Here is a 25014-nt window from a genome sequence, read left to right on the forward strand (position 1 = left end):
ACTATTATGTTAGATCCACTATGGACTGGACTCTCACTATTATGTTAGATCCACTACGGACTGGACTCTCACACTATTATGTTAGATCCACTATGGACTGGACTCTCACACTATTATGTTAGATCCACTATGGACTGGACTCTCACTATTATGTTAGATCCACTATGGACTGGACTCTCTCACTATTATGTTAGATCCACTATGGACTGGACTCTCACTAATATGTTAGATCCACTATGGACTGGACTCTCTCACTATTATGTTAGATCCACTATGGACTGGACTCTCACACTATTATGTTAGATCCACTATGGACTGGACTCTCACACTATTATGTTAGATCCACTATGGACTGGACTCTCACTATTATGTTAGATCCACTATGGACTGGACTCTCACTATTATGTTAGATCAACTATGGACTGGACTCTCACACTATTATGTTAGATCCACTATGGACTGGACTCTCACACTATTATGTTAGATCCACTATGGACTGGACTCTCTCACTATTATGTTAGATCCACTATGGACTGGACTCTCACTATTATGTTAGATCCACTATGGACTGGACTCTCACTATTATGTTAGATCAACTATGGACTGGACTCTCACACTATTATGTTAGATCCACTATGGACTGGACTCTCACACTATTATGTTAGATCCACTATGGACTGGACTCTCACTATTATGTTAGATCCACTATGGACTGGACTCTCACACTATTATGTTGGATCCACTATGGACTGGACTCTCACACTATTATGTTAGATCCACTATGGACTGGACTCTCACTATTATGTTAGATCCACTATGGACTGGACTCTCACTATTATGTTAGATCCACTATGGACTGGACTCTCACACTATTATGTTAGATCCACTATGAACTGGACTCTCACTATTTTGTTAGATCCACTATGGACTGGACTCTCACTATTATGTTGGATCCACTATGGACTGGACTCTCACTATTATGTTATATCCACTATGGACTGGACTCTCACACTATTATGTTAGATCAACTATGGACTGGACTCTCACACTATTATGTTAGATCCACTATGGACTGAACTCTCACACTATTATGTTAGATCCACTATGGACTGGACTCTCACACTATTATGTTAGATCCACTATGGACTGGACTCTCACACTATTATGTTAGATCCACTATGGACTGGACTCTCTCACTATTATGTTAGATCCACTATGGACTGGACTCTCTCACTATTATGTTAGATCAACTATGGACTGGACTCTCACTATTATGTTAGATCCACTATGGACTGGATACTCTCACTATTATGTTAGATCCACTATGGACTGGACTCTCACTATTATGTTAGATCCACTATGGACTGGACTCTCACACTATTATGTTAGATCCACTATGGACTGGACTCTCACACTATTATGTTAGATCCACTATGGACTGGACTCTCACTATTATGTTAGATCCACTATGGACTGGACTCTCACACTATTATGTTAGATCCACTATGGACTGGACTCTCACACTATTATGTTAGATCCACTATGGACTGGACTCTCACTATTATGTTAGATCCACTATGGACTGGACTCTCACTATTATGTTAGATCCACTATGGACTGGACTCTCACACTATTATGTTAGATCCACTATGAACTGGACTCTCACTATTATGTTAGATCCACTATGGACTGGACTCTCACTATTATGTTAGATCCACTATGGACTGGACTCTCACACTATTATGTTAGATCCACTATGGACTGGACTCTCACTATTATGTTAGATCCACTATGGACTGGACTCTCTCACTATTATGTTAGATCCACTATGGACTGGACTCTCACTATTATGTTAGATCCACTATGGACTGGACTCTCAGTATTATGTTAGATCCACTATGGACTGGACTCTCACTGTTATGTTGGATCCACTATGGACTGGACTCTCACACTATTATGTTAGATCCACTATGGACTGGACTCTCACACTATTATGTTAGATCCACTATGGACTGAACTCTCACACTATTATGTTAGATCCACTATGGACTGGACTCTCACACTATTATGTTAGATCCACTATGGACTGGACTCTCTCACTATTATGTTAGATCCACTATGGACTGGACTCTCACACTATTATGTTAGATCCACTATGGACTGGACTCTCTCACTATTATGTTAGATCCACTATGGACTGGACTCTCTCACTATTATGTTAGATCAACTATGGACTGGACTCTCACTATTATGTTAGATCCACTATGGACTGGATACTCTCACTATTATGTTAGATCCACTATGGACTGGACTCTCACTATTATGTTAGATCCACTATGGACTGGACTCTCACACTATTATGTTAGATCCACTATGGACTGGACTCTCACACTATTATGTTAGATCCACTATGGACTGGACTCTCACTATTATGTTAGATCCACTATGGACTGGACTCTCACACTATTATGTTGGATCCACTATGGACTGGACTCTCACACTATTATGTTAGATCCACTATGGACTGGACTCTCACTATTATGTTAGATCCACTATGGACTGGACTCTCACTATTATGTTAGATCCACTATGGACTGGACTCTCACACTATTATGTTAGATCCACTATGAACTGGACTCTCACTATTTTGTTAGATCCACTATGGACTGGACTCTCACTATTATGTTGGATCCACTATGGACTGGACTCTCACACTATTATGTTAGATCCACTATGGACTGGACTCTCACTATTATGTTAGATCCACTATGGACTGGACTCTCACACTATTATGTTAGATCCACTATGGACTGGATTCTCACTATTATGTTAGATCCACTATGGACTGGACTCTCACTATTATGTTAGATCCACTATGGACTGGACTCTCACACTATTATGTTAGATCCACTATGAACTGGACTCTCACTATTATGTTAGATCCACTATGGACTGGACTCTCACTATTATGTTGGATCCACTATGGACTGGACTCTCACACTATTATGTTAGATCCACTATGGACTGGACTCTCACACTATTATGTTAGATCCACTATGGACTGGACTCTCACTATTATGTTAGATCCACTATGGACTGGACTCTCACTATTATGTTAGATCCACTATGGACTGGACTCTCTCACTATTATGTTAGATCCACTATGAACTGGACTCTCACTATTATGTTAGATCCACTATGGACTGGACTCTCACTATTATGTTAGATCCACTATGGACTGGACTCTCACACTATTATGTTAGATCCACTATGGACTGGACTCTCACACTATTATGTTAGATCCACTATGGACTGGACTCTCACTATTATGTTGGATCCACTATGGACTGGACTCTCACTATTATGTTAGATCCACTATGGACTGGACTCTCACACTATTATGTTAGATCCACTATGGACTGGACTCTCACACTATTATGTTAGATCCACTATGGACTGGACTCTCACTATTATGTTAGATCCACTATGGACTTGGACTCTCACTATTATGTTAGATCCACTATGGACTGGACTCTCACTATTATGTTAGATCCACTATAAACTGGACTCTCACTATTATGTTAGATCCACTATGGACTGGACTCTCACACTATTATGTTAGATCCACTATGGACTGGACTCTCACTATTATGTTAGATCCACTATGGACTGGACTCTCACTATTATGTTAGATCCACTATGGACTGGACTCTCACACTATTATGTTAGATCCACTATGGACTGGACTCTCACTATTATGCTAGACCCACTATGGACTGGACTCTCACTATTATGTTAGATCCACTATGGACTGGACTCTCACACTATTATGTTAGATCCACTATGGACTGGACTCTCACACTATTATGTTAGATCCACTATGGACTGGACTCTCACTATTATGTTAGATCCACTATGGACTGGACTCTCACACTATTGTGTCAGATCCACTATGGACTGGACTCACACTATTATGTTAGATCCACTATGGACTGGACTCTCACACTATTATGTTAGATCCACTATGGACTGGACTCTCACACTATTATGTTAGATCCACTATGGACTGGACTCTCACTATTATGTTAGATCCACTATGGACTGGACTCTCACTATTATGTTAGATCCACTATGGACTGGACTCTCACTATTATGTTAGATCCACTATGGACTGGACTCTCACTATTATGTTAGATCCACTATGGACTGGACTCTCACACTATTATGTTAGATCCACTATGGACTGGACTCTCTCTATTATGTTAGATCCACTATGGACTGGACTCTCACACTATTATGTTAGATCCACTATGGACTGGACTTTCACACTATTATGTTAGATCCACTATGGACTGGACTCTCTCACTATTATGTTAGATCCACTATGGACTGGACTCTCTCTATTATGTTAGATCCACTATGGACTGGACTCTCTCACTATTATGTTAGATCCACTATGGACTGGACTCTCACACTATTATGTTAGATCCACTATGGACTGGACTCTCTCACTATTATGTTAGATCCACTATGGACTGGACTTTCACACTATTATGTTAGATCAACTATGGACAGGACTCTCACTATTATGTTAGATCCACTATGGACTGGACTCTCACTATTATGTTAGATCCACTATGGACTGGACTCTCACACTATTATGTTAGATCCACTATGGACTGGACTCTCACTATTATGTTAGATCCACTATGGACTGGACTCTCACACTATTATGTTAGATCCACTATGGACTGGACTCTCACTATTATGTTGGATCCACTATGGACTGGACTCTCACTATTATGTTAGATCCACTATGGACTGGAGTCTCACTATTATGTTAGATCCACTATGGACTGGACTCTCACTATTATGTTAGATTCACTATGGACTGGACTCTCACTATTATGTTAGATCCACTATGGACTGGAGTCTCACTATTATGTTAGATCCACTATGGACTGGACTCTCACTATTATGTTAGATCCACTATGGACTGGACTCTCACTATTATGTTGGATCCACTATGGACTGGACTCTCACACTATTATGTTAGATCCACTATGGACTGGACTCTCACACTATTATGTTAGATCCACTATGGACTGGACTCTCACACTATTATGTTAGATCTACTATGGACTGGACTCTCACACTAATATGTTAGATCCACTATGGACTGGACTCTCACACTATTATGTTAGATCCACTATGGACTGGACTCTCACACTATTATGTTAGATCCACTATGGACTGGACTCTCTCACTATTATGTTAGATCCACTATGGACTGGACTTTCACACTATTATGTTAGATCAACTATGGACAGGACTCTCACTATTATGTTAGATCCACTATGGACTGGACTCTCACTATTATGTTAGATCCACTATGGACTGGACTCTCACACTATTATGTTAGATCCACTATGGACTGGACTCTCACTATTATGTTAGATCCACTATGGACTGGACTCTCACACTATTATGTTAGATCCACTATGGACTGGACTCTCACTATTATGTTAGATCCACTATGGACTGGACTCTCACTATTATGTTAGATCCACTATGGACTGGAGTCTCACTATTATGTTAGATCCACTATGGACTGGACTCTCACTATTATGTTAGATTAACTATGGACTGGACTCTCACTATTATGTTAGATCCACTATGGACTGGAGTCTCACTATTATGTTAGATCCACTATGGACTGGACTCTCACTATTATGTTAGATCCACTATGGACTGGAGTCTCACTATTATGTTAGATCCACTATGGACAGGACTCTCACTATTATGTTAGATCCACTATGGACTGGACTCTCTCACTATTATGTTAGATCCACTATGGACTGGACTCTCACTATTATGTTAGATCCACTATGGACTGGACTCTCACTATTATGTTGGATCCACTATGGACTGGACTCTCACACTATTATGTTAGATCCACTATGGACTGGACTCTCACACTATTATGTTAGATCCACTATGGACTGAACTCTCACACTATTATGTTAGATCCACTATGGACTGGACTCTCACACTATTATGTTAGATCCACTATGGACTGGACTTTCACACTATTATGTTAGATCCACTATGGACTGGACTCTCTCACTATTATGTTAGATCCACTATGGACTGGACTCTCACACTATTATGTTAGATCCACTATGGACTGGACTTTCACACTATTATGTTAGATCCACTATGGACTGGACTCTCTCACTATTATGTTAGATCCACTATGGACTGGACTCTCACACTATTATGTTAGATCCACTATGGACTGGACTCTCTCACTATTATGTTAGATCCACTATGGACTGGACTTTCACACTATTATGTTAGATCCACTATGGACTGGACTCTCACTATTATGTTAGATCCACTATGGACTGGACTCTCACTATTATGTTAGATCCACTATGGACTGGACTCTCACACTATTATGTTAGATCCACTATGGACTGGACTCTCACTATTATGTTAGATCCACTATGGACTGGACTCTCACACTATTATGTTAGATCCACTATGGACTGGACTCTCACTATTATGTTAGATCCACTATGGACTGGACTCTCACTATTATGTTAGATCCACTATGGACTGGAGTCTCACTATTATGTTAGATCCACTATGGACTGGACTCTCACTATTATGTTAGATTCACTATGGACTGGACTCTCACTATTATGTTAGATCCACTATGGACTGGAGTCTCACTATTATGTTAGATCCACTATGGACTGGACTCTCACTATTATGTTAGATCCACTATGGACTGGACTCTCACTATTATGTTGGATCCACTATGGACTGGACTCTCACACTATTATGTTAGATCCACTATGGACTGGACTCTCACACTATTATGTTAGATCCACTATGGACTGGACTCTCACACTAATATGTTAGATCCACTATGGACTGGACTCTCACACTATTATGTTAGATCCACTATGGACTGGACTCTCACACTATTATGTTAGATCCACTATGGACTGGACTCTCTCACTATTATGTTAGATCCACTATGGACTGGACTTTCACACTATTATGTTAGATCCACTATGGACTGGACTCTCACTATTATGTTAGATCCACTATGGACTGGACTCTCACTATTATGTTAGATCCACTATGGACTGGACTCTCACACTATTATGTTAGATCCACTATGGACTGGACTCTCACTATTATGTTAGATCCACTATGGACTGGACTCTCACACTATTATGTTAGATCCACTATGGACTGGACTCTCACTATTATGTTAGATCCACTATGGACTGGACTCTCACTATTATGTTAGATCCACTATGGACTGGAGTCTCACTATTATGTTAGATCCACTATGGACTGGACTCTCACTATTATGTTAGATTAACTATGGACTGGACTCTCACTATTATGTTAGATCCACTATGGACTGGAGTCTCACTATTATGTTAGATCCACTATGGACTGGACTCTCACTATTATGTTAGATCCACTATGGACTGGACTCTCACTATTATGTTAGATCCACTATGGACTGGAGTCTCACTATTATGTTAGATCCACTATGGACAGGACTCTCACTATTATGTTAGATCCACTATGGACTGGACTCTCTCACTATTATGTTAGATCCACTATGGACTGGACTCTCACTATTATGTTAGATCCACTATGGACTGGACTCTCACTATTATGTTGGATCCACTATGGACTGGACTCTCACACTATTATGTTAGATCCACTATGGACTGGACTCTCACACTATTATGTTAGATCCACTATGGACTGAACTCTCACACTATTATGTTAGATCCACTATGGACTGGACTCTCACACTATTATGTTAGATCCACTATGGACTGGACTCTCACACTATTATGTTAGATCCACTATGGACTGGACTCTCTCACTATTATGTTAGATCCACTATGGACTGGACTCTCTCACTATTATGTTAGATCAACTATGGACTGGACTCTCACTATTATGTTAGATCCACTATGGACTGGATACTCTCACTATTATGTTAGATCCACTATGGACTGGACTCTCACTATTATGTTAGATCCACTATGGACTGGACTCTCACACTATTATGTTAGATCCACTATGGACTGGACTCTCACACTATTATGTTAGATCCACTATGGACTGGACTCTCACTATTATGTTAGATCCACTATGGACTGGACTCTCACACTATTATGTTAGATCCACTATGGACTGGACTCTCACACTATTATGTTAGATCCACTATGGACTGGACTCTCACTATTATGTTAGATCCACTATGGACTGGACTCTCACTATTATGTTAGATCCACTATGGACTGGACTCTCACACTATTATGTTAGATCCACTATGAACTGGACTCTCACTATTATGTTAGATCCACTATGGACTGGACTCTCACTATTATGTTAGATCCACTATGGACTGGACTCTCACACTATTATGTTAGATCCACTATGGACTGGACTCTCACTATTATGTTAGATCCACTATGGACTGGACTCTCTCACTATTATGTTAGATCCACTATGAACTGGACTCTCACTATTATGTTAGATCCACTATGGACTGGACTCTCACTATTATGTTAGATCCACTATGGACTGGACTCTCAGTATTATGTTAGATCCACTATGGACTGGACTCTCACTATTATGTTGGATCCACTATGGACTGGACTCTCACACTATTATGTTAGATCCACTATGGACTGGACTCTCACACTATTATGTTAGATCCACTATGGACTGGACTCTCACACTATTATGTTAGATCCACTATGGACTGAACTCTCACACTATTATGTTAGATCCACTATGGACTGGACTCTCACACTATTATGTTAGATCCACTATGGACTGGACTCTCTCACTATTATGTTAGATCCACTATGGACTGGACTCTCACACTATTATGTTAGATCCACTATGGACTGGACTCTCTCACTATTATGTTAGATCCACTATGGACTGGACTCTCTCACTATTATGTTAGATCAACTATGGACTGGACTCTCACTATTATGTTAGATCCACTATGGACTGGATACTCTCACTATTATGTTAGATCCACTATGGACTGGACTCTCACTATTATGTTAGATCCACTATGGACTGGACTCTCACACTATTATGTTAGATCCACTATGGACTGGACTCTCACACTATTATGTTAGATCCACTATGGACTGGACTCTCACTATTATGTTAGATCCACTATGGACTGGACTCTCACACTATTATGTTGGATCCACTATGGACTGGACTCTCACACTATTATGTTAGATCCACTATGGACTGGACTCTCACTATTATGTTAGATCCACTATGGACTGGACTCTCACTATTATGTTAGATCCACTATGGACTGGACTCTCACACTATTATGTTAGATCCACTATGAACTGGACTCTCACTATTTTGTTAGATCCACTATGGACTGGACTCTCACTATTATGTTGGATCCACTATGGACTGGACTCTCACTATTATGTTATATCCACTATGGACTGGACTCTCACACTATTATGTTAGATCAACTATGGACTGGACTCTCACACTATTATGTTAGATCCACTATGGACTGGACTCTCACACTATTATGTTAGATCCACTATGGACTGGACTCTCACACTATTATGTTAGATCCACTATGGACTGGACTCTCACACTATTATGTTAGATCCACTATGGACTGGACTCTCACACTATTATGTTAGATCCACTATGGACTGGACTCTCACACTATTATGTTAGATCTACTATGGACTGGACTCTCACACTATTATGTTAGATCCACTATGGACTGGACTCTCACTATTATGTTAGATCTACTATGGACTGGACTCTCACACTATTATGTTAGATCCACTATGGACTGGACTCTCACACTATTATGTTAGATCCACTATGGACTGGACTCTCACACTATTATGTTAGATCCACTATGGACTGGACTCTCACACTATTATGTTAGATCCACTATGGACTGGACTCTCACACTATTATGTTAGATCCACTATGGACTGGACTCTCACTATTATGTTAGATCTACTATGGACTGGACTCTCACACTATTATGTTAGATCCACTATGGACTGGACTCTCACACTATTATGTTAGATCCACTATGGACTGGACTCTCACACTATTATGTTAGATCCACTATGGACTGGACTCTCACACTATTATGTTAGATCCACTATGGACTGGACTCTCTCACTATTATGTTAGATCCACTATGGACTGGACTCTCTCACTATTATGTTAGATCAACTATGGACTGGACTCTCACTATTATGTTAGATCCACTATGGACTGGATACTCTCACTATTATGTTAGATCCACTATGGACTGGACTCTCACTATTATGTTAGATCCACTATGGACTGGACTCTCACACTATTATGTTAGATCCACTATGGACTGGACTCTCACACTATTATGTTAGATCCACTATGGACTGGACTCTCACTATTATGTTAGATCCACTATGGACTGGACTCTCACACTATTATGTTAGATCCACTATGGACTGGACTCTCACACTATTATGTTAGATCCACTATGGACTGGACTCTCACTATTATGTTAGATCCACTATGGACTGGACTCTCACTATTATGTTAGATCCACTATGGACTGGACTCTCACACTATTATGTTAGATCCACTATGAACTGGACTCTCACTATTATGTTAGATCCACTATGGACTGGACTCTCACTATTATGTTAGATCCACTATGGACTGGACTCTCACACTATTATGTTAGATCCACTATGGACTGGACTCTCACTATTATGTTAGATCCACTATGGACTGGACTCTCTCACTATTATGTTAGATCCACTATGAACTGGACTCTCACTATTATGTTAGATCCACTATGGACTGGACTCTCACTATTATGTTAGATCCACTATGGACTGGACTCTCAGTATTATGTTAGATCCACTATGGACTGGACTCTCACTATTATGTTGGATCCACTATGGACTGGACTCTCACACTATTATGTTAGATCCACTATGGACTGGACTCTCACACTATTATGTTAGATCCACTATGGACTGGACTCTCACACTATTATGTTAGATCCACTATGGACTGAACTCTCACACTATTATGTTAGATCCACTATGGACTGGACTCTCACACTATTATGTTAGATCCACTATGGACTGGACTCTCTCACTATTATGTTAGATCCACTATGGACTGGACTCTCACACTATTATGTTAGATCCACTATGGACTGGACTCTCTCACTATTATGTTAGATCCACTATGGACTGGACTCTCTCACTATTATGTTAGATCAACTATGGACTGGACTCTCACTATTATGTTAGATCCACTATGGACTGGATACTCTCACTATTATGTTAGATCCACTATGGACTGGACTCTCACTATTATGTTAGATCCACTATGGACTGGACTCTCACACTCTTATGTTAGATCCACTATGGACTGGACTCTCACACTATTATGTTAGATCCACTATGGACTGGACTCTCACTATTATGTTAGATCCACTATGGACTGGACTCTCACTATTATGTTAGATCCACTATGGACTGGACTCTCACACTATTATGTTAGATCCACTATGGACTGGACTCTCACTATTATGTTAGATCCACTATGGACTGGACTCTCACACTATTATGTTAGATCCACTATGGACTGGACTCTCACACTATTATGTTAGATCCACTATGGACTGGACTCTCACTATTATGTTAGATCCACTATGGACTGGACTCTCACTATTATGTTAGATCCACTATGGACTGGACTCTCACTGTTATGTTAGATCCACTATGGACTGGACTCTCACAATATTATGTTAGATCCACTATGGACTGGACTCTCACTATTATGTTAGATCCACTATGGACTGGACTTTCACACTATTATGTTAGATCAACTATGGACTGGACTCTCACTATTATGTTAGATCCACTATGGACTGGACTCTCACTATTATGTTAGATCCACTATGGACTGGACTCTCACTATTATGTTAGATCCACTATGGACTGGACTCTCACACTATTATGCTAGATCCACTATGGACTGGACTCTCACTATTATGTTAGATCCACTATGGACTGGACTCTCACACTATCATGTTAGATCCACTATGGACTGGACTCTCACACTATTATGTTAGATCCACTATGGACTGGACTCTCACACTATTATGTTAGATCCACTATGGACTGGACTCTCACACTATTATGTTAGATCCACTATGGACCGGACTCTCACACTATTATGTTAGATCCACTATGGACTGGACTCTCACACTATTATGTTAGATCCACTATGGACTGGACTCTCACACTATTATGTTAGATCCACTATGGACCGGACTCTCACTAATATGTTAGATCCACTCGATGTCCATGGGGGCTGCAGGAACATTCCAGATGATTGACAGGCAGGAAAGTGCGTTACCTTCCATGGAATGATTCACTTTTCTGCTCTGCCAGCATGAAGTGATAACATCCATTAAGATAAGATAACATCCATTAAGATAAGATAACATCCATTAAGATAAGATAACATCCATTAAGGTGATATATCATCTTTAGCTTCCTGATGCTAATCAAGCTGTGCTCAGGAAAAGTATATCGCGTGAATATTACATCGTCAAAAAACCTTGTCAATCATTCTTTTTTTTTTTGCCAAGACATATTCTATTTGATTCAAACCTGAAGGCAGGATTTGATCCATAAATGGTGATATCATTTATTCAAGTCTAGTGCAAGGACGAATCCATTCCATCAAAGACAAATGCTAGATAATCCAATTTAGCCTACAACTATATTTCATGTTTTATGACAAGTGTGTTCATGTGGAATGGAAATATGAAGTAAACACACAATTACCTGTTTTTTTTAACGTCTGCTTTTTTCCTATTTCAGTGACTCTCAAAGTGTGCTACACAAACCACTTAATTAAATATTAAAACACAGTGTTACTATTCAAGCTATGCACCGTATTTTCCGGACGAGCGGGTCTATTCAGGCCTATTTTCATATATAAGACGCACCGGATTATAAGGCGCATTAAAGGAGTCATATTATTATTAGAGATGTCCGATAATGGCTTTTTTTTGCCGATATCCGATATTCATATATTGTCCAACTCTTAATTACTGATTCCGATATCAACCGATACCGATATATACAGTTGTGGAATTAACACATTATTATGCCTAATTGTATATATATATGTGTGTGTATATATATATATATATATATATATATATATATATATATATATATATATATATATATATATATATATATATATATATATATATATATATATATAAAAGTATATATGTATATATTAGAGATGTCCGATAACGGCTTTTTTGCCGATATCCGATATTCCGATATTGTTTTATATATCTTTTTTATATATATATATATATATATATATATATATATATATATATATATATATATATATATATATATATATATGTATATATATATATATATATATGTATATATATATATATATATGTATATATACATATATATATATATATATATATATATATATATATATATATATATATATATATATGTATATATATATATATATATATATATATATATATATATATATATATATATATATATATATATATATATATATATATATGCAAAAAAAATCTCCTGAGGATTGAGGAAACCCCTCATGAAACAGGCCTGTAGAGATGAAATAGTCTTGTGATTTTTTCCCACACATACATATATATATATATATATATATATATATATATATATATATATATATATATATATATATATATATATATATATATATATATATATATATATATATATATATATATATATATATATATAAATATGGTGTGTTTAAATGTGGGCTCCGGCCACTTCCACATGGACGGAAGAAATGTGCACGGATGAATATATCGTATGACCTTTTCTGGATTTGAGAGTACACCATTTTTATATATATATATATATATATATATATATATATATATATATATATATATATATATATATATATATATATATGTGTGTGTATATATATATATATATATATATATATATATATATATATATATATATATATATATATATATATATATATATATATATATATATATATATATAAATGTATATATGTATATATTAGAGATGTCCGATAACGGCTTTTTTGCCGATATCCGATATTCCGATATTGTTTTATATATCTTTTTTATATATATATATATATATATATATATATATATATATATATATATATATATATATATATATATATATATATATATATATGTATATATATATATATATATATATATGTATATATATATATATATATGTATATATACATATATATATATATATATATATATATATATATATATATATATATATATATATATGTATATATATATATATATATATATATATATGTATATATATATATATATATATATATATATATATATATATATATATATATATATATATATATATATGCAAAAAAAATCTCCTGAGGATTGAGGAAACCCCTCATGAAACAGGCCTGTAGAGATGAAATAGTCTTGTGATTTTTTCCCACACATACATATATATATATATATATATATATATATATATATATATATATATATATATATATATATATATATATATATATATATATATATATATATATATATATATATATATATATATATATATATATATATATATATTTAAATATGGTGTGTTTAAATGTGGGCTCCGGCCACTTCCACATGGACGGAAGAAATGTGCACGGATGAATATATCGTATGACCTTTTCTGGATTTGAGAGTACACCATTTTTTTTTTTGTAGGAAATCCGTGCAAGTCTCAATACTGTTCCTTATCTTATCTTTTCTTTGAAGCCTCATCATAAACCTCCCATCACTTTTAGAGCCACGTTGCAAAACAGACAAGATTATTTTCATTCCTACCGACTTCTGGCGTGTTTAAACTAGCATTCGACAACAACAACAAAGAAAGAAACACTCACCAAACATGTTGCCAACATGGCCGTTCTTGGTCAAAGGTCGCAGCTCGTTCTTGCCCCAGGCGTACAGCTTGTAGTTGTCCCAGGCAAACTTCATCATCTGCGGCAGAGACACAGTCGGTGGGTTGATGGCAAAGGTGGTTAAATGTGTACTCAGTGTTTCCCATAAACTGCCAAGATACCTGTGGCGGTGGGGGCGTGGCTATGGGCGTGGTCACCATGACATCATCGAATAATTTGCATAATTTAGTACAATGATTTGATTTTCTCTAAAAAGGCTCAACAAATGTATACTTACTAATTAATAATAACAGTTTAGTTTTAAACGTCCACCCATCCATTTTACAATATAATTACAACACTTTATGTACATATTTATATACAGATTTGAACAATAAGTTATTCACTGAAATATATTTATTAATTGTGGTTCTTACAAAAAATATATCTTATAAAATATAAAAGCTAAAATGTCTCTTAAAGCTCTGCCCCTTTAATTAGTGCATACTAAATAATTCAACTTTAGCCTACTACTACAACCATATTATTTACCAGCAACATAAAGCGAAACAGAGGCAGAGGTGTCCTGCCACAGTCAGTAACAAATAAACAGAACACAGTAGTGGTGGTAGATAGACACAGAGCTTCATCAAACATCTGATCCACTGAACAAAGAGCTCCAAAAATCTTGAACTTTAGACTGCCATCAGTTTTACTCCCTACACTTAACCATGTGTTTCCTACTGCCTGCAGACTTTGCACCCTTTGTTATATACACATGTTGTGTTTCTAATACAAATACATGTAATAAAGTCAAATACAAATAAGGCAGTATCCTACAGTATCCTACCTAAATAAGAAGTATCCTACACTTCTCTTTTGTAAAGTAAATCTGAACAGCCGATATGGGCATCAACTATATGATTTGCCTGAGAAGCTGGAGAGGACAAAAAAAACAAAAAAAAAAAAAAAAATTTTATTTTTTTTATTTTTTTTAAAATTATTATTATTTGTTTTTAAATTATTTTATTTGTGGCGCACGTAATTCTTTCGTGGCGGGCCGCCACAAATAAAATAATTTAAAAATATATATATATATTTAAAATTAAAAAAAAAAAAAAATTTTTTTTTTTTTTTTTTAAATTTAATTTTTTTTTTTTTTTTTTTTTTTATTATTTTATTTGTGGCACACGTAATTCTTTTGTGGCGGGCCGCCACAAATAAATAAATGTGTGTTAAACCCAGGTACTAATGACAAGGTTATTGATCAGGAAATCACACATTGCTAAAACCAGGCAGGACTGACATTTCTAAACTTGAGATGACTTTTTAAATTACTTTTAAATTCATTGCATGGTCTTCAAAAGCCGACTTTCATGTACACCAATCACCGCCAATGGAGTGATGCATCTTTGCCTGGAAGGTCTCAGTCAATTGGTCATGATGTTCACCGTGTTTTGTCACATCTAAACATCCTGTGATATCTTACTGAGATCATTCAGGAGCAAAACACTTAAAACAAGTAAAACACTCTAACATCAAATCTGCTTAGTGAGAAGAATGATCTTATCAGACAGAAAATAAGCAAATATCACCCTTATTTGACATATTTCATCTTACTTAGATTTCACTTTTTGCAGTGTACTCTTGAAAAAGAGATGTTAATGTCAATTAGGGTTTTTTAAATAAAGAATATTGACTGATTGACTTCCAGTCTGGACGCCAGTTGTTTTAAGACAAAGAGAAAACCGCTAAGGAGTTGGAAAGTCGCCAGGTGGAGCGAGAAAGTTGCCAAACGCTGTATATTCAGTGTGTGAGATCACTGTCGACTTTCTGAAAGGCCAGAAAAACTACGCCCAGCCGGGGGACGGGCTGCCAATCACTCATTGGTAAATGAATGCATGAATAATGACGCACCGCGACTATCAACATGGAGCTGGAATTTGCCGAGCTGCAGAGACAAAACAACAATTTACAAACCCCGTTTCCGTATGAGTTGGGAAATGGTGTTCGATGTAAATATAAATGGAATACAATGATTTGCAAATCCTTTTCAAGCCATATTCAGTTGAATATGCTACAAAGACAACATATTTCATGTTCAAACTCATAAACATTTTTTTTTGTGCAAATAATCATTAACTTTAGAATTTGATGGCAGCAACACGTGACAAAGAAGTTGGGAAAGGTGGCAATAAATACTGATAAAGTTGAGGAATGCTCATCAAACACTTATTTGGAACATCCCACAGGTGTGCAGGCAAATTGGGAACAGGTGGGTGCCATGATTGGGTATAAAAGTAGATTCCATGAAATGCTCAGTCATTCCCAAACAAGGATGGGGCGAGGGTCACCACTTTGTCAACAAATGCCTGAGCAAATTGTTGAACAGTTTAAGAAAACCCTTTTCTCAAGCAGCTATTGTAAGGAATTTAGGGATTTCACCATCTACGCTCCGTAATATCATCAAAGGGTGCAGAGAATCTGGAGAAATCACTGCACGTAAGCAGCTAAGCCCGTGACCTTCCATCCCTCAGGCCGTACTGCATCAACAAGCCACATCAGTGTGTAAAGGATATCACCACATGGGCTCAGGAACACTTCAGAAACCCACTGTCAGTAACTACAGTTGGTCGCTACATCTGTAAGTGCAAGTTAAAACTCTCCTATGCAAGGCGAAAACCGTTTTATCAACAACACCCAGAAACGCCGTCGGCTTCGCTGGGCCCGAGCTCATCCAAGATGGACTGATGCAAAGTGGAAAAGTGTTCTGTGGTCTGACGAGTCCACATTTCAAATTGTTTTTTGGAAACTGTGGACGTCGAGAGGAAAAGAACCATCCGGATTGTTCTAGGCGCAAAGTGTAAAAGGCAGCATGTGTGATGGTATGGGGGTGTATTAGTGGCCAAGACATGGGTAACTTACACATCTGTGAAGGCACCATTAATGCTGAAAGGTACATACAGCTTTTGGAGCAACATATCAAGCAACGTTACCATGGACGCCCCTGCTTATTTCAGCAAGACAATGCCAAGCCACGTGTTACATCAACGTGGCTTCATAGTAAAAGAGTGCGGGTACTAGACTGGCCTGCCTGTAGTCCAGACATTGAAAATGTGTGGCACCTAAAATAGCAGAAGGGAGACCCCCGGACTGTTGAACAACTTAAGCTGTACATCAAGCAAGAATGGGAAAGAATTCCACTTCCAAAATGTGTCTCCTCAGTTCCCAAACCTTTACTGAGTGTTGTTAAAAGGAAAGGCCATGTAACACAGTGGTGAACATGCCCTTTCCCAACTACTTTGGCACGTGTTGCAGCCATGAAATTCAAATTTAATTATTATTTGCACAAAAGTTTATGAGTTTGAACATGAAATATGTTGTCTTTGTAGCATATTCAACTGAATATGGCTTGAAAATGATTTGCAAATCATTGTATTCCGTTTATATTTACATCTAACACCATTTCCCAACTCATATGGAAACGGGGTTTGTATGTTGGTTCTTGGCCCATGACCTACCTTCCTACAAAACCCAAAAGCGGTGAAGTTGGCACTTTGTGTACTTCCTAAATAAAAACAGAATACAATTATTTGCTCCGATTCAGAAGCGTTTCTGGGTGTTGTTGATAAATTAAAAAAGTTAAAGTTAAAGTACCAATGATAGTCACACACACACTAGGTGTGGCGAAATTATTCTCTGCATTTGACCCATCACCCTTGATCACCCCCTGGGAGGTGAGGGGAGCAGTGAGCAGCAGCGGTGGCCGCGCCCGGGAATCATTTTTGGTGATTTAACCCCCAATTCCAACCTTTGATGCTGAGTGCCAAGCAGGGAGGTAATGGCTCCCATTTTTATAGTCTTTGGTATGACTCGGCCTACCCATCTCCGGGCGGACACTCTAACCACTAGTTGGCTTTGGCTTTGCATAGTAGAGTTTTAACGTGCACTTACAGATGTAGCGACCGACTGTAGTTACTGACAGTGGTTTTCTGAAGTGTTCCTGAGCCCATGCGGTGATATCCTTTACACACACACGCGCGTTTTGATGCAGTACTGTCCGAGGGATCCAAGGTCACGGGCATTCAATGTTACGTGCAGTGATTTCTCCAGATCCTCTGAACCTTTTGATGATATTACGGAGCTTAGATGGTGAAATCCCTAAATTCCTTGCTAATAGCTGGTTGAGAAATGTTGTTCTTCAACAATTTGCTCAGGCATTTGTCGACAAAGTGGTGACCCTCGCCCCGTCCTTGTTTGTGCACAACGAAGCTGCTTTTATACCCAATTATAATTAGCCTTATAATTAGCCTGTTCACCCGTGGGATGTTCCAAATAAGTCTTTGATGGGCATTTCTCAACTTTCTCAGTCTTTTGTGCCAGCTTTTTTGAAACATGTCGCAGGCATCAAATTCCAAATGAGCCTATGGGTGTTGTTGATAAATGGCTGTGGCTTTGCATACTAGAGTTTTAACGTGCACTTACAGATGTAGCGACAAACTGTAGTTACTGACAGGGGTTTTCTGAAGTGTTCCTGAGCCCGTGTGGTGATATCCTTTACACACTAAAGTCGCTTTTTGATGCAGTAGCGCCTGAGGGATCCAAGGTGTGTAATATCACGGCTTACGTGCAGTGATTTCTCCAGATTATCCGAACCTTTTGATGATATTACGGAGCGTAGATGGTGAAATCCCTAAATTCCTTGCTAATAGCTGGTTGAGAAATGTTGTTCTTAAACAATTTGCTCAGGCATTTGTTGACAAAGTGGTGACCCTCGCCCCCGTCCTTGTTTGTGCACAAGGAAGCTTCTTTATATACCCAATTATAATTAGCCTGTTCACCCGTGGGATGTTCCAAATAAGTCTTTGATGGGCATTTCTCAACTTTCTCAGTCTTTTGTGCCACTTGTACCAGCTTTTTTGAAACGTGTCGCAGGCATCAAACTCCAAATGAGCCAATGGGTGTTGTTGATAAATGGCTGTGGCTTTGCATAGTACGTTTTAACGTGCACTTACAGATGTAGCGACCGACTGTAGTTACTGACAGTGGTTTTCTGAAGTGTTCCTGAGCCCGTGCGGTGATATCCTTTACACACACACGCTTTTTGATGCAGTACCGCCCGAGGGATCCGAGGTCACGGGCATTCAATGTTACGTGCAGTGATTTCTCCAGATCCTCTGAACCTTTTGATGATATTACGGAGCGTAGATGGTGAAATCCCTAAATTCCTTGCTAATAGCTGGTTGAGAAATGTTGTTCTTAAACAATTTGCTCAGGCATTTGTCGACAAAGTGGTGACCCTCGCCCCCGTCCTTGTTTGTGCACAAGGAAGCTTCTTTATATACCCAATTATAATTAGCCTGTTCACCCGTGGGATGTTCCAAATAAGTCTTTGATGGGCATTTCTCAACTTTGTCAGTCTTTTTTGCCACTTGTGCCGGCTTTTTTGAAACATGTCGCAGGCATCAAATTCCAAACGAGCCAATGGGTGTTGTTGATAAATGGCATAGTAGAGTTTTAACGTGCACTTACAGATGTAGCGACCAACTGTAGTTACTGACAGTTTTCTGAAGTGTTCCTGAGCCCGTGTGGTGATATCCTTTACACACTAATGTCGCTTGTTGATGCAGTACCGCCTGAGGGATCCAAGGTGTGTAATATCACGGCTTACGTGCAGTGATTTCGCCAGATTCTCCGAACCTTTTGATGATATTACGGAGCGTAGATGGTGAAATCCCTAAATTCCTTGCTAATAGCTGGTTGAGAAATGTTGTTCTTAAACAATTTGCTCAGGCATTTGTCGACAAAGTGGTGACCCTCGCCCCCGTCCTTGTTTGTGAACGACTGAGCATTTCATGGAAGCTGCTTTTATACCCAATCATGGCACCCACCTGTTCCCAATTAGCCCGTTCACCTGTGGGATGTTCCAAATAAGTCTTTGACGAGCATTCCTCAACTTTCTCACTCTTTTTTGCCACTTGTGCCAGCTTTTTTGAAACAGGTCGCAGGCATCAAATTCCAAATGAGCTAATATTTGCAAAAAATAAAGTTTTTAACCAGTTTTGAACGTTAAATATCTTGTCTTTGCAGTCTATTCAATTGAATATAAGTTGAAAAGGATTTGTTGTATTTTCTTTCTATTTACCATTCACACAACGTGACAACTTCACTGCTTTTGGGTTTTGTATAAAGGCTCAAAAAATAATCCCGCTTGGAAACGAAAACCAAGGCAATAAGAACGTCGCCGCCTCATTAGCATGACAACCTGCCGAGCACAAGAAAAGGTGTGACGACCATGTTCTGCTTCACCCCATCAAAGAACACAAGAACGTCAGCTTTTTTTTTTTTTTGTTTATTTGAAACCATCTTTTTTGTATTCAGAGCCCGTCTCAGCCTTCCGGCGGCTTTGGAAGCACAAAAGAACAAAAGTGATAAGAAGGGAGAAAAAAAAAAAAAAAAAAAAAGTATCAGCGACTGAGAAATATATATTTTTTCTTTCAAGGTCGTATAAAAGTGCACTGTCATCAAGTTGAACCTGTCGGCTTTCATCATTATTAGTGTCGCCTTGGATTCATTAATTAGGTACAGAGTATGATCAATAGAGCTGTATCCGTAATCACCTTTTTCGGTAGCAAACAGAAGCTGCCGCTAACGACTAATCTTTAGACTAATTATTTAAATAGTCGACTAATTCAACTGCTATTTTTTTTCCCTACTTTTTGAACTGATGAGGCTAATTTTTTTTTAGTTTGTTCCTGTTAATTGCTGTTTTGTGTTCATTAGTTAAATTGATCTACATTGATATATAATGTATAGTGTTTTTTATGCTGATTTCATTTTTTTTTTTTTTAATATTTATAATATTTATTTTTTATATATATTATATTTACTAATATTTATAATATTTATAATATATGGACCGATTGGTACCAGGCCGCACAAGAAATATTTTTTTCTTATTTTTTTTAAAAAATGAAATCAGCATAAAAAACACTATACATTATATATCAATATAGATCAATACAGTCTGAAGGGATACAGTCCGTAAGCACACATGATTGTATTTATTTATGTATAAAAAAAAAAAAAAAAGTTTATAAAAAAAAAAAGTTTTTTAAAAAAAAGTTTTTTTTTTAAACCCAAGCGGAGGACTGAAAAGGTGTGTTGTTATTTGTGCTACGGCGCCGGCTTTTTTACCAGCTCGCCCCACTGCGGGTGGAAAATGCACTTCCTGTTTTGCCTTAAACTGAAAGTAAAACCGTCCAAAGCGTTTGTGCTCGAAAGGATTCTTCATTCGACGTTTGTAAGTTTTACAATACAACTAAAACAATCCATGCTTACTTAAACCGTTCTATGGCAGTGGTCCCCAACCGGTACCGGTCCGCGGACTGATTGGTACCGAGCCGCACAAGAAATTAAAAAAAAATATATATATATATATATATATTTATTTTTTTTTGTTTTGTTTTATGAAATCAGCATAAAAAACACAATATATACATTATATATCAATATAGATCAATACAGTCTGCAGGGATACAGTCCGTAAGCACACATGATTGTATTTATTTATGTAAAAAAAAAAAATAATAAAAAAAAAAAATACACCCCCCTGCCCCCGGCTTATAAAACGATGTAGCTAATTGTTTTTTAGTTTGTTCCTGTTAATTGCTGTTTTGTGTTCATTAGTTTTCATTAAACCCAAGCAGGGGACTGAAAAGGTGTGTTATTATTTGTGCTACGGCGCCGGCTTTTTTACCAGCTCGCCCCACTGCGGGTGGAAAATGCACTTCCTGTTTTGCCTTAATCTGAAAGTAAAACCGTCCGTAGCGTTTGTGCTCGAAAGGATTCTTCATTCGACGTTTGTAAGTTTTACAATACAACTAAAACAATTCATGCTTACTCAAACCGTTCTATGGCGGTGGTCCGCGGACCAATTGGTACCAGGCCGCACAAGAAATAAAAAAATAAAAAATAAAAATATATATATATATATTTTTTTTAAATGAAATCAGCATAAAAAACACTATACATTATATATCAATATAGATCAATACAGTCTGAAGGGATACAGTCCGTAAGCACACATGATTGTATTTATTTATGTAAAAAAAATAAATAAATAAATAAAAAAATACACCTCCCTACCCCCCGCCCCCGCTCCCCACCGGTCCATGGGACAAATTTTTTTGACCGGTCCGCAGCTACAAAAAGGTTGGGGACCACTGCTCTATGGTATGTCTGTAGGAATGTTTTATTGCATATTTGTGCAATCATCCATCCTAATGTAATCAAGCTGGCGTCGTTAACATTAGCTCTAATATGCTAACCCTTTTACTAGTGTCAGTATCATTAAATTACAATGGCATTTATTTTTGAATCGTTTCAGTTTTGTGCGCGGCCCAGAGATTCACGGCCCTGTGAAACCACTCTAACCACTACCTAGTGGTTAGAGTGTCCGCCCTGAGATGGGTAGGTTGCGAGTTCAAACCCCGGCCGAGTCATACCAAAGACTATAAAAATGGGAGCCATTACCTCCCTGCTTGGCACTCAGCATCAAGAGTTGGAATTGGGGGTTAAATCACCAAAAATGATTCGCGGGCACGGCCAATCGCTGCTGCTCACTGCTCCCCTCACCTCCCAGGGGGGTGATCAAGAGTGATGGGTCAAATGCAGAGAATAATTTCGCCACACCTCGCGTGTGTGTGTGTGTGTGACAATAATTGGCACTTTAACTTTTTAACATTGATAACTAGGGATGTCCGATAATGGCTTTTTGCCGATATCCGATATTCCGATATTGTCCAACTCTTTAATTACCGATACCGATATCAACCGATATATACAGTCGTGGAATTAACACATTATTATGCCTAATTTGGACAACCAGGTATGGTGAAGATAAGGTACTTGTTTATAAAATAAAATAAGATAAATAAATTAAAAACATTTTCTTGAATAAAAAAGAAAGTAAAACAATATAAAAACAGTTACATAGAAACTAGTAATGAATGAAAATTTGTAAAATTAACTGTTAAAGGTTAGTACTATTAGTGGAGCAGCAGCACGCACAATCATGTGTGCTTACGGACTGTATCCCTTGCAGACTGTATTGATATATATTGATATATAATGTAGGAAGCAGAATATTAATAACAGAAAGAAACAACCCTTTTGTGTGAATGAGTGTAAATGGGGGAGGGAGGTTTTTTGGGTTGGTGCACTAATTGTAAGTGTATCTTGTGTTTTTTATGTGGTTTTAATAAAAAAAATAAAAAAAAATAAAAAAAAAACGATACTGATAATAAAAAAACCGATACCGATAATTTACGATATTACATTTTAACGCATTCATCGGCCGATCTCTATTGATAACAAATTCACAAAGTGACAAGTTGATTCAAACTTACTGAAAATAAGAAGCCTCAAAACATTGCAATTTCTTTTCCAGCAGCTTTTCGAAAAAAGGCGGCAACGTCAGAAAAGAACCAGCGAAATCCTGGAGGGGCTGAATTGTTCATGCTGTTGTGTATCCTTTAATCCAGACCTGGCCATTCTACGGCCCTTTGTGCGTCCCTGTCCGGCCCGCGTGAGGCCAATCATTAATTACAAAATAAAATAAAAAAAAGGATCTATGTCGAGTGTGCAATACAACGGTGCTGCTTTTGTTTTGAAAAGCGTTATTTGTATTACTTCCGTGTGGACGTATGCTCGTGTGTGATTGTGAGTGAATGTGAACAGCGGCAATCATAAAATTACAAAATACATTTAAAAAAACATCTATGTCGTGCGTGCAATACAACTGTGCTGCTTTTATTTTGAAAAGTGTTATTTATGGGCGTATGTCCGTGTGTAACCTGTGAGTGAAGGTGCACAGCGACAAGTGATGCACGGTTTACACCCGAGACGCTAAAAAGAGAAAAG

General features: G+C 37.6%; 1 protein-coding gene across 1 annotated transcript in view; it reads right to left on the reverse strand.

Moving 5' to 3' along the window:
* LOC133659704 (mannosyl-oligosaccharide 1,2-alpha-mannosidase IA) overlaps window positions 1–25014 on the reverse strand; it is a 506348-nt gene that overhangs the window by 289962 nt on the left and 191372 nt on the right. Inside the window, exon 2 of the mRNA XM_062062309.1 lies at window positions 15094–15190. Within this exon, the coding sequence (XP_061918293.1) occupies window positions 15094–15190 (97 nt within the window). The remainder of the gene's footprint in view (window positions 1–15093; window positions 15191–25014) is intronic.

This window comes from Entelurus aequoreus, linkage group LG11 (genome assembly GCF_033978785.1).
Source record: "Entelurus aequoreus isolate RoL-2023_Sb linkage group LG11, RoL_Eaeq_v1.1, whole genome shotgun sequence".
NCBI classification, from domain to species: Eukaryota; Metazoa; Chordata; class Actinopteri; order Syngnathiformes; family Syngnathidae; genus Entelurus; species Entelurus aequoreus.